This window comes from Macrobrachium nipponense, chromosome 9 (genome assembly GCF_015104395.2).
Source record: "Macrobrachium nipponense isolate FS-2020 chromosome 9, ASM1510439v2, whole genome shotgun sequence".
Lineage (NCBI taxonomy): Eukaryota > Metazoa > Arthropoda > Malacostraca > Decapoda > Palaemonidae > Macrobrachium > Macrobrachium nipponense.
Genome location: NC_061110.1, coordinates 57,975,482 through 57,992,824, shown reverse-complemented (window position 1 = coordinate 57,992,824; position 17,343 = coordinate 57,975,482). Strand labels below are relative to the sequence as shown.

The following is a 17,343-nucleotide window of genomic DNA, read 5'->3' as shown; positions in this document are numbered from 1 at the left end:
CATACATGTGAATGAACGAATTCTGCGTGCATACGATAACGATGCTGCTACGGAGTGGCCGAAGGACACCTTAAGTAGATGCACAATGGGAGAGATGCTGACCAATAGGAGAGCAGGATCTTATGGCGGTGACTAGCATCAGGAACCAATGGGAGAGCGGGAAGATGGTGGTGAGTCTACTCAGTTGGCGGCGCGCGAGTTTTAAAATGGCTCTCGGTGGTTCAGGCGAATCTCGGGACTTTACAGTAACACTCTTTCGTAACCTGAATTATTCTTATATGTAGAGGCAAAAAATCTTCGTATTTGCTTTCGTAACTTGAATTTTTCGTAAGTTGGGACTTTCGTACGTCGAGGTTCCACTGTATCACTATATACGTACAGTGGACCCCCAGTATTTGCGTTCTCAAGATTCGCGGACTCACACATTCGCAGATTTCTCTCGGGAACATTTCCCTGCATTATTCGCGGAAAATTTGCTTATTTGCTGTATTTTTCTAAGAAATATCCACAAATTCCTGCTTTTTTTATCAATTTCATCATAAAATGTACTTTTTGTGTTAAAACTATTAAAAAAAACCGTTTTTTGTGGATTTTTCTTGAGTTTTAACTAACAAAATAGGATGTTTTAAGCATTTTTATAGGGGTTCCAACTATTCACGGGGGGGTCTGGTACGTATCCCCCGCGAATACGGTGGGACCACTGTAATGCACAATCCACTTCCAGTATTTCATTTAAGCCAGCATTAGGACCAAAATACGTTTAAAAATGTCATCACTGCAAAGGTTTGGTTAACTTTTCACAGGAGATTAAGCCTTTTTCTCCTACCACCTTCTCAATTAAGGAGCCTTCTGAGGTAAGTATAACTGAATACAGGTAGTCCCCGGGTTATGACGGGTTCGGCTTACGACGTTCCGAGGTTAAGGCGCTTTTCAATTATATTCATCAGAAATTATTTCCAGGGTTACGACTCCTACAACGCTTATCTGGCAGAAGAAATATGACACCAAAAATGCAAAATAATCGATATTTGAAGTTTTTTTTTTGCTGCAAAATGCAATAAGAATGCAGTTTACATAGTTTTGAATGCACCCAAAGCATTAAAAGTAAGGTTTTCTTAGGATTTTTGGTGATGTTCCGGCTTACGACAATTTTTGGGTTACAACACGTCTCAAGAATAGAACCCCCTTCATAACCCGGGGACTGCCTGTACTAATAGAAAACAAAAGCACTTCCTACCACCAAGGCAAACTAGAACTGCTCATCTTACTTTTTCACAATTATTTGAATAATTGTATACCAAATATATGTAAACTGGCACATATATGCCACATATTATGTAAATGAATGAATAGCCACTTTTATTGTCTTTAACAGAGCTTTATCTATGTATCTTTCAATATCTAGTTTTCTCAATTTTCAAACAAAAGCAAATCTCTTTTATAAGATCATAATAAAGCTTTCTGAATAATCGTCCACTGTGAAAAACTTTCACACAAAATACAACTTCCTACCATTCAGTTTTGAAATACTTTAACAACTCCCAAAATTTTTTATGCCCTTTTTGGAAAATATACCATATATTCTAAGAAAAACTTTATCTCCAAGATGACTGACTGAAATTCAAAGTTAAGGGGGCCGGCCGGCTAATGCCCTTTTTTAAGGACAGGACTTTGATATTCATACCACTTAATAAGGTGACTTGGGACATCTCCAAACCGCATATGATTTTCGCCTCTGACCTTCGGTTTTGTGACGCCAAGGCGATTTATCCCAAAAATAACCATTTTTCAAATTCTATCTCCTCCCTTGATATTTAATATTAAGACCTGGGATTACTACCATATATATAGACCTGATGTAGAACTCCAATCGAATGGATAGTTTTTTTTTCTAAAAGTCATTTTTTTGCTAGATATGAATTTTTCAATATGGTAAAAAAATAAACCCTATAAATCAGGAGAAAAAAATTTATAAAAAAAATACGAAACAAAAATAGGAAAAAAGGGCTCTATTTGATTGTTCTATAATGTTTTTCTGAGTTATATACCAAATTCCAATGTTATAGCTTTAAAACTAAGTGAGAAGATAGATTTTGAAGGTTAATAAGTATAGTTTTGAGATACGGGCGTTCAAAGTTTTCCTTCGTATTTCTATAAAGACAATGTTAATAAATAATGATTATTATGAATGTATATTTCTTTTTTGTGTATTAATAAACCAAAACAATTTTATTTATCATAATTTAATCATAAATGATGATCCCTTTGCTCATATATCGCAGCCTGGGGCACTGCTAGAGGCAAGATGGGGCACTCCTTCCTACGCAATTCTCTCTCTCCCCTTCACTAACTCGGCTTATTACAGCAAATTTTCTTCTTCTGTATCTTAGCGAGATGTTTTCCTTGTATTTTCCTCTTTGGCATGATGAAATTCTTGCCCGAAACAAAGATAAACAACGTAAATGCAAGAGAATGTCAAGAGGTGAAACTCGAAGGCGTACTCTTTTTTTACAAAGACAATTCAATAAATAATGATTATTATGAATTTCATATTCCATTTTGGGTATTAAAAAACCAAAACTTTGTTATTTATCACAAATGAAGATCTCTTTGCTCAAAGATCGTAGCCTTGGGCACAGTGTGAAGTGTTCTGTCAAGCAAGACGGGGGCGTTACTAAGCAACCCTTACTTCGCAACCCTCCCCTCTCTCTTCGCTAACTACGCATATATTATGATATTCTGTAATAATACTTGAGCGATTTTTCTTCGTCTGTATGTTAGCGAGATGTTTTCCTTGTCTTTTCCTCATTGGCATGATGAAATTCTTGCTAAAACATACATAAACATACGTAAAAGCAGGCGAATGTCAGATGTGAAATGGAACGTGTAGACTACTTGAAGTCTGTGATCGCACTAAATCAGGACTGGACTTGGACACTTGGTAGCTGAGCCTGAAGTCTCCTTCTCGACTCGGGGAATGTCTACAGATGCCATTTCTCCCAATTTCTTTGACAATAATTATCAAAATTTACGATAATAGAAGAAATATTGCATTTTCTTGTACAGATCAATGTTTTAGGCTTATTGAGTTACGTTAACTAATTACCCTGTAACTACGAAAGTAAGAGGAATTTTGACGAAATATTTCGTATACGTATTCTCAATTGCCATATGAAGCTCCATGAATTTTTCATGACTTTGCATTTTTCGCCCTATACCACCATATATAGGGGTTCCGGCCGGCCCCCTTAATGTCAGATTATGTAATTGATATATACTGGTTAAGTGAAGCCTCAAAATATTTTTTGCTTATTTTTTTAAAATTATTTATTTATTTTTTAATTACAAAACACAAATATTCCCTTTTTTAAATTAGATGGCCTTAAGAGGTTAATTTTTGTTGCTTCCTTAAGTATTAGTTGAAAATCATACAAAATTTTAAAGCAATTCCAAACCTACAAGCTCAAAACCCTATATAATATAATAATGGCTTTTATGCAGCATAACTTCATGATCTATATCACCAATAGACTGTTGACATCCCCCCAGAATTCTAAAAAAAATAATTTCTCATTACTAAATCTTTCTTGTCCTGGGATAACCAAGACCTTTTTATCACAAAATTCTCTTTAAATAAGACACTATTTGATCTCTAAGCTTGTACTATTCCTCTTTATGTAAGAGAATTTAACCCTGCATTAAGTTTTCTAGCAATGGATGATCAATGGAAACCCTGTATAACTACTGCATGGTTTGCTATTGCCACCTTGAGAAATACCCTCATAACATACTAAAAGATGAAGTGTTCTAAAGGACATTAAAAAAAGTAAAAGGAGTGTGTAGCATTGCATAAGCACCAAACGAATTGCATAAAATTCCTACAATACATCACTCTGAAAGGAAAAATATACTTCATATATGCTAAGAAGCCAAAGTCTACTTGAGCTAACAACTAGGAAAACACAATTTCACCTCCATCTTTTTGTATATTTGTAATTAGCAAAGAATGCCTAAAATTGTTTAAAACACTGTTCCTATGTCTTGAAGCTATCAAAAGCAACATTAAAAAGCATAAAGCCTATCCAGCTGGTCAATCATACAAATATAAAAAGGGAAATAAAAAAAGGAAGACAGTTGAACACTAACAACAAACATATGTATAAAATGTCCACATGTAAGGATAGGTACATGATGAAAAATGTTGGAAAACAACAGAAGGTTCCCCTGGCAGGCAGCTACTCCTCTTCCAAGAAGGACTACTAGTACTAAGCTACAGTAATAGGTAGATCTGTATATGCCGATGCCTAAGTAAAGTTAGAGGCCTTTACATTGTATGAACAAGTTTGTTACAATCTAATATTAAAACATATATGGATGTCCTTTAATCATACAACAGTAGCAAATCAACAAACCACACAGAAAAAGAAATCCAAATTCTTCCAAGCAAGTCATTAAAGACTTATGACACGACATTCACTACGAATGTAAGATAGTCACATCACAATACCTGTGGCAGGGATTTCCTGCGTTTCTTTGTGGAAGAGTTCTTAGACCTCTTTAGGCTCTTGAAAGAGCGGTAGAAGGACAAGTTGAAGAAATCCTACGTCAAGTGATAAAAGGTTAAACAGCAGTGACAGAAACATAACATGGAAGATTAAAACAGTTTGAAGCTATTGCTACTTTTTAGAAAGATCAAGAGCTAATAAAGTGCTTCACTAGCAAAAGACATCTTGTTCTGCAGCTAATACATGCCACTGTTCACACAATCTTAATACAACTGCTAAAAATTAAACACAGTACTACAGAAAAGCACATTACATGACAAGATCTACAGTTCTCTTTTAACCAGGACTATAATCTTTCAAATGGTATCTACACACATCTTAATATACTTTGTATTATAGTATGCTTCTGGATTGCATTCTCTCATTTGAAAAATTACTATTTAAATACCATAATCCAATTATTCTATTGTAACTAAAACCTGGTCACAAGGAACAAAAGAGCAAGATGCAAGCCATTGGCAGTCTGTTTACTAACACATTATTAGCACTCTGAGTAAGGAAAAAAATTGATAGTATACCTCATAATAGTAGCATGCCAGCTAAAAGAACAAAATTATACAAAAATTCAATGGTAAAATATTTTAAGCTATATATTCAATTGTAATCCCTGAAAATAAAATCAACATTATGATTTTCATAATCAATTAAAATAATTTATTAGAAATTCTCTACAAATAATAAGTAGTCACAAAATGAAAATTAACTCTAAATTTCATCTTTTCTAGCTGGAGGCAAGCCATAATAGCATCCAGCAACATTAATTCTTATTTTTGCTACCAGTATTCATATACTCTATTTAGCATACTTAAAAACATATCACGTGCACCTTTTCCTCCAGCAATGTTAAAGATACCACAGATTTCAAAGGAACTCTCTCTCTCTCTCTCTCTCTCTCTCTCTCTCAAACTTTTCATCATTACCTTTTCTCTTTATCTAGTAGGAAACTCAATAAAGTTGCCCCCCCCACAACCCCCGGCACCAAAAATATCAATGGCAATGAATAAAAATCTTTTGTAGATACTCAACAAAAATTCAACAACAATAACTACAGAGGAACTGAGCAACATTAATTCTTCCTGAATACTGAAAAATATATAGAAAAATGACAGAGCTTCATAAACCATACTCCCTATATGCATAAAATAATAATATAAAATGCTCTTAATTTAATATTCTGTAGACATAAAGAACACAATTATGAGGAAATGACTCATCATGTAGTACTATTCCTGACAATATAAGACACTGATGCTGCACTTCAACTATATACAAAGGCCCTTTAAAATACCAAGAGCTTCCAGCAGTTATACCCCAGATATAGCTTCATAAACATTTAAGTTTGTTCATATGAATTATGGAATCAAAATCTGTCTATCCCAACTTCTTTATATCTACATGCTTTCAATGAAATTTACTAGCCAACAGCAAATTCTCTCTCTCTCTCTCTCTCTCTCTCTCTCTCTCTCTCTCTCTCTCTCTCTCTCTCTCTCTCTCTCTCTCTCTCTCTCTCTCTCTCTCTCTCTCTCTCTCTCTCTCTCTCAAACACACTTTGAGTACATATGCCTCAAAGATCACGTGTAATTGCGCATGCTCTATACTATTCACAGTTGAATCACTATCTGTCGTGGCATTCTACAGAGAATTCCAAAATTTTATCAGTGTTAAATTACAAATAGTTCAAAGGCAATACAAATTACATAACTACACCGGGATATTTTGCATACACCTGTGTTATAATTCTAGTCTATGAAAATGATTTGTTTTATTATAAGGTGAAATTCCTTGGTAGACAGCATGCATACATACTGTACTACGTGCTAAAAGTTACCAATATTACTCTTCCCAACTTATAGTATAAAGAAGTTTATGGTGGAGAAATTATACAGAGCTATACCAACATACAATCAAGTGCCAATGATGGTGCAAGGAAATAGAGAGCAACTCTCATTTGTTGCTTCTGCAAATCATGACAAAGATTGAATCAGAACCTTATATAACAAGGATCAAATTTCTTGATTCTATAAATAAGAAAGCAAAAATTTAAATTGCTGTATAGAATATGACTTACTCTAGCATATGTACATCCCTTTGATGTTAAAATTTTGTGATATATGAAACTCGTGTACCTCAACATTCCTCCCTTCAAGACATCCCAATTTAAAACAGCTGTTTTACATAAAACTGTATAGTTAATTTGACATTAGTAACTGTTAGATTTAGGAACTTGAAAAAAAGGAAGTTATGAAATTTAAGATAATTATCAATAACAATAAAATAAACCTAAATAACACTTTAATAGAAACTATATCATATACCTTCAAATTAGGCCACATAAGTAACAACAGACTTCTTCATCTCCTTTGTTCAAAGCCATTTCCTTGCATTCAAAACCACTCTATTAATTTATCCCAAATAATGATCCAATTGCTGCTTCAAATTACATCTTTTTACATAAGAATTCATCTTTTCTAAGATTTAATATTGAGAAAATCCAAGTTTTAAACAAAATTTTAAAGAAACAAGTTTTCATACATTGACAATCACTGTCTACTACCTTATTTCTAGACACATGGAAATCCCAGATACACAAACTTTTAACAGTTTAGATTGCAGGGCCTCTCCTGTAAATGTACTTAGTTTTGTGCTATGAAATTGTAGTTTTTTTTTCATCACAACCTTAATTTAAGATGGATAAAGTGACTATGGCCTCTAAAGCAGCCATGATCACAGGAATGGTGGAGGAATAAAGATGAATAGGAACAAAGGCCACCCGCCAGATCCCGGACAAATACACTAAGGAGTGGCAAGGCAAAAAATGGAAGCACATGTAGCACAGTAATGCCTAACTCACAAATGACACACAAAGACCCACACTCTTTAAGTAATTCACTGGTATAAAGTTAAATGATGAATAAAAAGGAAAAAACAAAAGTGTCCAGTTCATAAATATAAGAAGAATTTCACAATATTACAATGTATTTCCAATTACTTTGCATAAAAAAAACCATCAAATTACAAGTTCCTATTAAAAATCCACCAAAACTGAAAGCCGAAGAACTGGTCAAACAAAAACTGTGAAAACTTAAGAACAAATAAAACAAACTAAGACAACAAGGATAAACTACAGTGCTGAATTGTAAAGGCACTAACAAAGCCACCTAGCCCAACTAATACAGCAGAATAATGAATAAATTAAGAAGTATAAAAGTTTAAGAAATAAAAAAATACTGAGAAAGCAAACACTATGAAGGCATGCTTAATATAAACCCAAGGGGAGGGTATGATACTCAATGCCTAATACAACACAATTACTAAGTAAAATTACACAAACCACACACAAACACTTAGGAATGAAAATAGATACGTACTGTAAAATAATGAATGAAGATAATGAATGCAACAACAAAACACTACAAAACTGAATTCCTGGGAAGCGCATCAGTTCTGACTTTGCAAGTCACACAAAAATTAACAGTGAGGTGGTCATTAAGCCACATTCAGGAATGAGCACATGCAGTAGTGGCCTCTCAATCTTGGTATAAGTTTGTGTCGTGGGATTTCCTTATCCACAGAAATACAGCAGTATATAATTAATGGGGTTGTGAGAAATAACTGGTGCTATTACTGTATTTCTCAACCATTTACGTACCACAATTTCACATCTCACTTGTGTATACAGTACACCTGTACCATACAGTTTTACCTTACTTCATTCTTGTCACTAATCTTTATAAAGCTTACCTATAACTAGTATAGCTGATTTCCTTTTAACACCTATAATATACAAATAATAATATTTAGTAAGGTACACGACTACATTTTACTCAAAAGCATCACCATTCAAACACTAATTCATAAACTAAAGCTTTCCAAACAGTTATCTCCACTTCAAAACAATTCTTCACACATTTTAAATCTAAGAATGAATAATTAAATATAAACAACTATCCATAAATCAACCAATACATAGTTAAAATATACTACATCATAAAATCTGTAAATGGCAACCTACTTTAACTAACATATTAGTATCTTCTTTACAGAGCAAAAAACACTTGCATGTAGGTATGCATGTAGGTATGTCTTCCTTTAACAAGGCTGCTGTTATCATCATTAAAATAAGTGTTTATTTAGACTTCATTTACATAGACCAAAATAAGCTAAACATGTATAACATATAAATTTGGGAATCAAACTTTTGTTTTGAGAAAAAAATTTCTTGCTATGGATAAAATAAAGCATAATAAAATAAATTTGATACATCAATTATGAACACCAATATTCAAGTATACTAAGCAACCAGGTAACAGAAAAACATAATTCACACTGAAGTAGAATACTGAGAGACAATGGTGTTAATGTAGTTAATCTGTAAATACGTACCGTAAACAGAACAGAAAAATAAAATTGTTTTAAACAGGTAAACATCCAATATTATTTATTTTGCAGAAAACGTTATACTATTACATTTCATTTAAAACCAACTTCAAAACTTAATGCTAGTCCCCAAATGTAAGAGAAACAATTTTTCCATGTGGCTTCATTCAACTAATACCCATTAAAATGATTCATAAAATATACGAACATAACATCACTAAAATAATAAAAGAGAACCAAACTAGAAGCCTGTTACAACCAAACAGAGAAGGAAACTTTAAAATAATCTAACGACGCCAGTATAATATGAGTAAAAGAACGACAAATTATTTCAGTTTACGAAATGCATGTGCAGAAAAAAAGGCAAGTCCTTTGAAGGCATGAATAAAAGTAATTTTTTACTCTCTAGGTCATGGTCATATTATTTAGTCTGTTCAAATGTAATGGCAGGCACAAATATTGACTTCAGTTAGCAAATAAATTTTGAGTGTGCCATTTTGTATTATTCCTGACTCCTCAACTACTGTGTTGTTAAAGTATTAAAACAAATAGAGAGGTTGTTCATGATTAAATGTTCTCACCCGATCCATACTTACAGTCAGTACCTGAGAACAATAAAATGACCCAAATAAGCAAATCTTATGTAGTTAAGTCAATCCATTTAATTTTACTTTCAATATCTAAGCCCACAACCCCTATACTATAATGTACTCAAACTAAAAAATCACTAGTTTACTACCTACACAGAAAGCAAATACTGTGTTCTAATGTGAAAAACTATTAAACTCCTAATTTTCTAATACCTTCAGTTTTTTTTCTACCCAGTATGTCATGAGTGTATGAGTACTAATTTCTACTCTAAAAATAAAAAAACTCATGATGTATTTTTCAAACTAAGGTAGTTAAAAATCAAAAATTAAAACAAACAACAGCTGAGATTAGGGGAAGATAACTCAATATCATAAAGCCATTCCAAACAAAATATTGCTTTTTGAAGCTCTTACAAAAGGGCATATCCACAGAAAGAACAAGATTTTTGCTCTGCTTGAGAAGACACTAAGTAGGGTAAGCATTAAGTTTTATATTTGATAAATACAAAATAAATAGGAAAAAAAATAGTAGAAAAAATCCTACCTTCTTGGACTGTGAGGCACCATCATCACTATCGATGTAGTCAATCTTGTCTTGATCATCATCATCATCTTCATCATCTTCTTCTATTTCTGAACCTAAACAATAGCAGTTGCAATATTTGTTATTAAACTTAACAAGTCAGTCATAAATACAGATATTGTACATAATCTAAAAGAAGAAGAATTTTACAGCATCACAGTAAAACTTAAAATACCAAAAAATAAATTAAAAAAAACTAATTTTCTACTATACTACTAGTATATATATTACAACAAAGTTAAGAACATATAAAAAATGTACTCAAACAAAAGACACAAAGAAATTCTGTGAGAGAGAGAGAGAGAGAGAGAGAGAGAGAGAGAGAGAGAGAGAGAGAGAGAGAGAGAGAGAGCACTTACCCTTGGGTTTTTTGCCACGTACAATAACTTTGTTTTTGAGAGACTCTGGAGAAGGAACTGCACCAATGTCTTCAGGAATTGGATCTGTGGCTAACATATCTGAAAAAAAGACAATATTGCCATGGAATTTCACTGCATATAAATCTCTTATCAAACATTACATCTTACTATTTATTAAAATCCTTTGAAATAATACACTAGTATGAAAGTTCTTAATCCTAAACAAACGGCAATGATTATCAAGACTTCTTGGACAAGAAATACAATGAATAATCCTATAAAACATAATCATGGGTGACCTTATCTGAAGGGAATTTTAATACAGTAGTACCTCAAACTTTGAACTTAATCCATTCCAGAAGGCTGTTTGAAATACAATTTGTTTGAAACATGAAACAAAAATCTCCATAAGAAATAAGGGAATCAGGATAATTCGTTCCAGCTAATCCAAAAAGTCCCCCTTTTCAGTTTTTTTCTATCATTAATGTGTTCAAAAGTTAAATTAAGTGTAAAGTATTAAAATAGTGTTATATCAAGTAAAATTTTTGACAAAATTTTGTTTCTGTGCCTGATTTACAAACTGTTTGGTGAAAATGGCGCACGGCCGGCTGGGGGATGGAGGAAGGAGAGATGGGAATCCTTTAGAAAACAGAAATGGTTGGAGTAGACAAAGGTTGATAACAAAATCAATTTTATTCACATTTTAAAAGGATAATGAAAGGAGTATGATTGGTGAAGTGTTTACAATTGGATCTAAAGTGCATGAAAGAGATTAATTATGCCACAATACATCAAATTACTGCTTGCAAATGGCAGAATTTGAAATACACATGAAGATTTTGCAAACAAATAAGTAATAAGAAAAAACACAAGAAAAGGAAAGAAATTAAATAGCTTTTCACAAGGAAGTCGTTTAAACAAACAACCAAAGGCACGCAGAGGCTAAATGCAGCTCCAGTGTGTTTACCATGGAGTCGAGTTACTTTTACAGCTGTGAAAAATCGTAAAAAGCTGGTAAGTCAGTACAAAGCAGACCCACCCCGTCTTCCCTCTCCTCTCCTGTTTATCGTTTCACTTGGCACAGCAAACACTGGCTCAAGTCCTAATACTTTTTTATTATTATTATCATTACTGTATTGCATTCAATTGTTTTAGTGTTTAATATGTTAAATTTATTGTGAAATAACATTTTAGTTTTTCATGTGAATTGATACTGCTTTTACATATATATTATAGTAAAGATTTTACAGTCTCTCCTCAACAATATCACGACACACGATAACTTAAAATCATTCATTCATTATTCCGCTCCCTCCCTCTATCTCAAGTTAGCTGTGCATCATTGCAATGACGAAATTTTTTTTATCGTTTATGTTAAATTTTATTGTGAAAAGCTTTGTTCTTTCATTTACTATTTTGTTGAATTTGGTTAAACTATACCGTCTCACTCAGCACTGAACACTAACTCAATTATGACTTTTTTTTATTGTTTCTGCTTTGCATTTGATTGTTTTCATATTTCATCATATTAAATTTACTGTGAAATTTCCTTTTTTATGTAATGTTATTGCTTTTTCATACATACAGTAATATTTAAACTCTCTCTTCTCTTTCTCTCCTCAACAATATCAAAACAATATCAACACTTCCTCGTTCAGTTTTAAGTCAGCTGCGAGTGATGTCACTGCAGTGACATAAGATTTTGAAGTACATCTTTTATGCTAAATTTTATGATGAAATGCTTTATTCTTTTGTACTAAATTTTATGCTGAAATGCTTTATTCTTTTATTTATTTTGTCGAATACATATGGTTATCATTAAGCTATATATATTGTAAATAAAAAAAAAATGCGATTATAGTTTTTCTTGTAGGACGCAGTATGCTGTCGAATATTTTAAGTATAAACTAGATAATCGGTCAGTTCGAAGTACGAGCATTTGTTTGACAAATGATACAAAATTTTCTCAAAAATTTCGTTAGAAAAATGGAATGTTCAACATAAACGTTTGACAAACGAGGTACCACCGTATACACAAACCTATTTGTTTCACCAAAAATCATTAACTATACAACCTATTTTGTATGCAATGAAAAATTTTGACACTTAAAACTTTTGCAACTGAAAGAAAACTATCAGCTGCAGCTAGTAGCTCAGCACCCAGGAACTGTCTTGCTTCTTGTGTCTGATAAGCTATTCCAAATTCAGAAAAATCCCCAAGAGTTTTTTACTATTCTCAAAAGAATTGCCTACATCTAATAATTTTTCATCCTAATCATTCCGACATCCAGCTTTCTAGCACTAATTTCATTCCCTTTATTTCCCCATGTCATTAAGATCCTGTATTTAATGGCATATAAGATCCTCCCACCCAACCACCACCATTTTTAAAAGGGAATATACTGTATTAAGAAAAATGTTTGGTGTTTACATGCTAACACTTGATGTAATCAAAAACAAGTTTTGACGTAGGACAAACCTATTTTTGGTAGTCGCAGTTGAGTCCTCATGGAGTACCCTTTACATGGTCTATCCAGAGCTCCATGGTGACCAGACTAATGTCAAAGAATTCTCTTGACCGGTGTGGTCTTATGGCCGTGCATGTGTCATAATGATAAACATTATAACACGTGATAGAGTACAAATGGACTCAGTTTTCCTATGTCAAAACCACAAGATGAAGAAGTGGTTATGCGCATACACAGTCATATTGTTTACATATGACCAAAATCTGATCAAGACACCATTCCTTTTTGTTGGTCAATGTAGGATGATGCCATACCCAAAACCCATGTCTTTACATCAGGGAAGTGGCAAGGTTTTTTGATAGTATAGTTACTGTCTCGTCCTCAAGGAGCTTCACCAAGTAACTGACAGGTGACGAAAAGCTATTGGAGTCTAATCACAACAAACCAAAAACATTTTTTATCCAGGTCAACCCACTAGTTTCAAGCCCACATTTTTTATTCCAAATACCTTTAGGTTTGGCAGCAAAGAACAAGAAACCAAGTGTGAACTTGTTTTTTAAGGTGAAGTTCTGTGGTGACTTACCTAAGCATGCTGGGTATGGTTGCAGAATTGTCAAACCCTCCCCAGCTATAATTACCATACTCACTTGTTGGGAAGACTCGTGATTTGCTGCTGTAGCGTCTATGGGTCAAGAATATCCATGCCACCTACCGCTACAAAGTGTAGTCGAATTTGTTCAAGCTTGGGGCAAGTGTTGCTAGAGTGTAGGAAAGAAAAAGAAAAATAACGGACCTTTTGGGATGCCTGCCATGACCTCTAGGTCAACCTTAAGTGCATGAACTGGGCATAATGTTATGTTTGCTAATTCTAGTTTACTTTGAATAGGAGATTTCCTTTTAAAAGGAGTCTCAGTCTTAGCCAGGAATGACAGGCCAGAGAAAAATAAAAATTGATTGTCAACTTTTTGCTTCATGTATTGTTCCTGTCTATGAGAGCCCAGTTTGCTAATACTAGCTCCTGATGCTAATTCAATCAAGAATATTGCATACTGTAGCTTGTGAGTTGTGGTTGTCCCCCTCTAAGAGAAAGACCAGCTGTTTGTATCAGGTCCACTGAATTGCGGGCTGATCGAAGTCTAAGAACCCTGTTCAGGGAAAAAGTAATTGGAACCCTTCTAGAACAATCTTTGTTGTGCAAAGGACTGCAGAAGGGAAGTGAAAACTCCTATACTAGTCAAATCACAAAATCATAAATCAATGATTCTGTTAATGCTGCCTTGTATTCCATGACTGCTGTAACTGCAAGGTGTTTGTCTTCAAAAGGGATAAGAAATTTTAAATTTTGTTTCCCTAGAATCTTTGACTGGGCTGTCTGTATGGATATAATGTAACCACAGTGTCCCCCTTGTAGTATTCCCATTCTCGAGATTCGAGGACTCGCCTATTAGAGAATTTTCTTTGCACAACATCTGCCCATTATTCGTGGAAAATTTGCCTATTTATGGGTTTTTCCATCAATAAATATTTACTAATTAGTGTATTTTGTTGTTATTTTCATGACTAAATACATTTTTATTATACAATAATGACTATTTTTCAAATATTAATATAAATTAATACTGTACTGGTAAGTTTAATAAGATTAAATGATATAGTATAATTAACTCTCTCTCTCTCACAAATTAATCAATTTGTATTTTTTATAGCTAACAAACCTCAGGTCTTAACAATACGATATTTTCCAAGCGCCAGCTGCTAACTGGTTAAAAACAATCAAAAGATTGTGAACAAGGAATCTGTGACATCTGGCAACTACTGTGTGTACAAGGTATTAGCTGATCTTTAGTCTTTTCCCAACCCAAGAACTATAACATAGAGAGGGGCGGCTAAAGGTGGACAGTAAATGTTAAGACCTCAGTTTGTTGGCTATGAAAAATACAAATTGATAAAAAAATTTGTGATTTGTTCATATACGGAACAAACCATCGGTCTTAAGAATAGGATAGACTTATACTTGGTGGGATGTACAAGTATCCTAAACTGGCTGGGAGTTAAGCCACCTGACCCCCTCACCCCTTTTGAAGAAAGAGTTCAAGAGAAGGTGGTCTCATGCCCGTGAGCATATAGAAAAACAGATATCTAACAACTCAGCCATCTGGGTTGACGTGCAATGATATATGAGCAGATTCATTGCAACCAGGGAACCAAAGAAAATTCTGACTGTTCAAGTAACAAACCATATACTCACAGGGTTTGTTACCACTCCTCACTCTGCCTTGCTGTAGAGAGAGGAGTATTTGCTACTGAATAGAGTTTGATATTTCCAAGATCATGAAACACACCTACTTTCAGTATGGCTACCTTACTCACCTGTATCAGACCAGTCAAGCGTATGACGTGTCTATTTCTCCTGCAGGGGAGAAAAAAAAGAAAAAAAGATAGAGAGAGAGAGACCTTACCTTACCTTACCTTACAGACCTTACATCTTGTTCGGGTTGCCCAGGTCCCTCAGTGTGAGGCACCTCTAATGTCTACCAGAGAGTTGCTAGTACATCTTCCGGTATATTTTGCATCTTCCAATCTTGGATGGTCTGGGATGCAGTTTAGATATTTGTCGAGCTTATTCTTAAACACATCTACGCTCACTCCTGATATATTCCTCAGATGAGCTGGCAACGCATTGAATAGACGCTGCATTATCGATGCTGGGTGCGTAGTGGATTAATGTCCTGTGTGCTTTCCTTATTTTTTTCCTGGTATAGTTTTGGGCACTATTAATCTACCTCTGCTTGCTCTTTCTGATATTTTTAGTTCCATGATATTTTCTGCTATTCCTTCTATCTGTTTCCATGCCTGAATTATCATGTAGCGTTCTCTTCTCCTTTCTAGACTATATAATTTTAAGAATTGTAGTCTTTCCCAGTAGTCTAGGTCCTTAACTTCTTCTATTCTAGCTGTAAAGGACCTTTGTACACTCTCTATTTGTGCAATATCCTTTTGATAGTGTGGGTACCATATCATATTGCAATATTCAAGTGGACTACGAACATATGTTTTATAAAGCATAATCATGTGTTTCAGCTTTTCTTGTTTTGAAGTGCCGTAACAACATTCCCATTTTTTGCTTTACATTTTGCCAACAGAGTTGCTATTTGATCATTGCATAACATGTTCCTATTCATCATCACACCAAGGTCTTTAACTGCTTCCTTATTTGTGATGGTCTCATTATTAGGTCCCTTATATGCATATAGCTTTCTTTCTCTGTCTCCATAATTTATTGATTCACATTTATCAGAGTTAAATACCATCCTATTTACCTCTGCCCAATCATATACTTTGTTAAGGTCTCTTTGTAGAGCGTTCCTATCTTCCATCACAAGTAATTTCTCTACTTATTCTTGTGTCATCTGCGAAACTACTCACTACCGAATCCTTCACATTATTGTCTATGTCTTCAATCATAATAACAAACAGTATTGCAGCTAACACCGTACCTTGCGGCACACCGGATATTACCTTGACTTCATCCGATTTCTCGTCGTTTGCAATAACTATCTGTTTTCTGTTGTGTAAAAATTCTTTTAACCATCTTCCTACTTATCCACGATATTGTGTTTTCTAATTTTCTTCGCTAATATATTATGGTCTACTTTATCAAAAGCTTTTGCAAAGTCTAAATAAACCACATCTGTTTCATTTCCGCTTTTCATATTTTTGAATATGTTCTCACGGTGGACTAACAGTTGGGTTTGTGTACTTTTTCCGGGTACGAAACCATGTTTGTCCTTTATTAAACAAATTATTTTTTATTAAATGTTTCATAATATTTTTCTTCATTACCCTTTCATACACTTTCATAATATGTGATGTTAGACTCACAGGCCTATAATTACTTGCCTCTAGTCTTGATCCACTTTTGAAAGTAGGGGTAATATATGCTAATTTGTGCTCATCATAAATCTTGCCTGTATCTACACTTTGTCTTAATAATATTGCAAGTGGCTTTGCGATAGAATGAACTACTTTCTTTAACAAAATAGCAGGAATTCCATCAGGCCCTGCAGCAGCTCCATTTTTAATTTCATTAATAGCCTGCACAATATCAGCTTTCATTAATATCTATGTCAGCTAAATATTCACTATTTTCATCCCTTACTTCTATATCATTATCTTCATTATCTATTCTAGGGGTGAATTCTCTCTTATATCGTTCTGCCAGTATGTTGCAAATTTCCTTTTTTTCATTCGTTAATCTCCCTTCTATTCTCAGAGGGCCTATTTCTATTCTTCTTTTATTCATCTTCTTCGCATATGAGTATAATAGCTTGGGGTTTTGCTTGATATTTAATAGGGTTTTTTTCTTCCAAGTCCCGTTTTTTCATTTTCTTTTGATTGTAT

At 33.8% G+C, this 17,343-nt stretch overlaps 1 protein-coding gene across 8 annotated transcripts in view; it reads right to left on the bottom strand.

Annotated features, from left to right (window-relative positions):
* LOC135217861 (1-phosphatidylinositol 4,5-bisphosphate phosphodiesterase delta-4-like) overlaps positions 1-17,343 on the bottom strand; it is a 329,361-nt gene that overhangs the window by 78,316 nt on the left and 233,702 nt on the right. For 7 of the 8 annotated variants that reach the window (XM_064253878.1, XM_064253877.1, XM_064253874.1 and 4 more), the window contains 3 exons: positions 10,475-10,573; positions 10,077-10,171; positions 4,508-4,600 (listed from right to left, as the gene is read on the bottom strand). In XM_064253878.1, coding sequence (XP_064109948.1) covers positions 4,508-4,600; positions 10,077-10,171; positions 10,475-10,573 — 287 coding nt within the window. The remainder of the gene's footprint in view (positions 1-4,507; positions 4,601-10,076; positions 10,172-10,474; positions 10,574-17,343) is intronic. The other variant, XM_064253876.1, reaches the window with a different exon arrangement.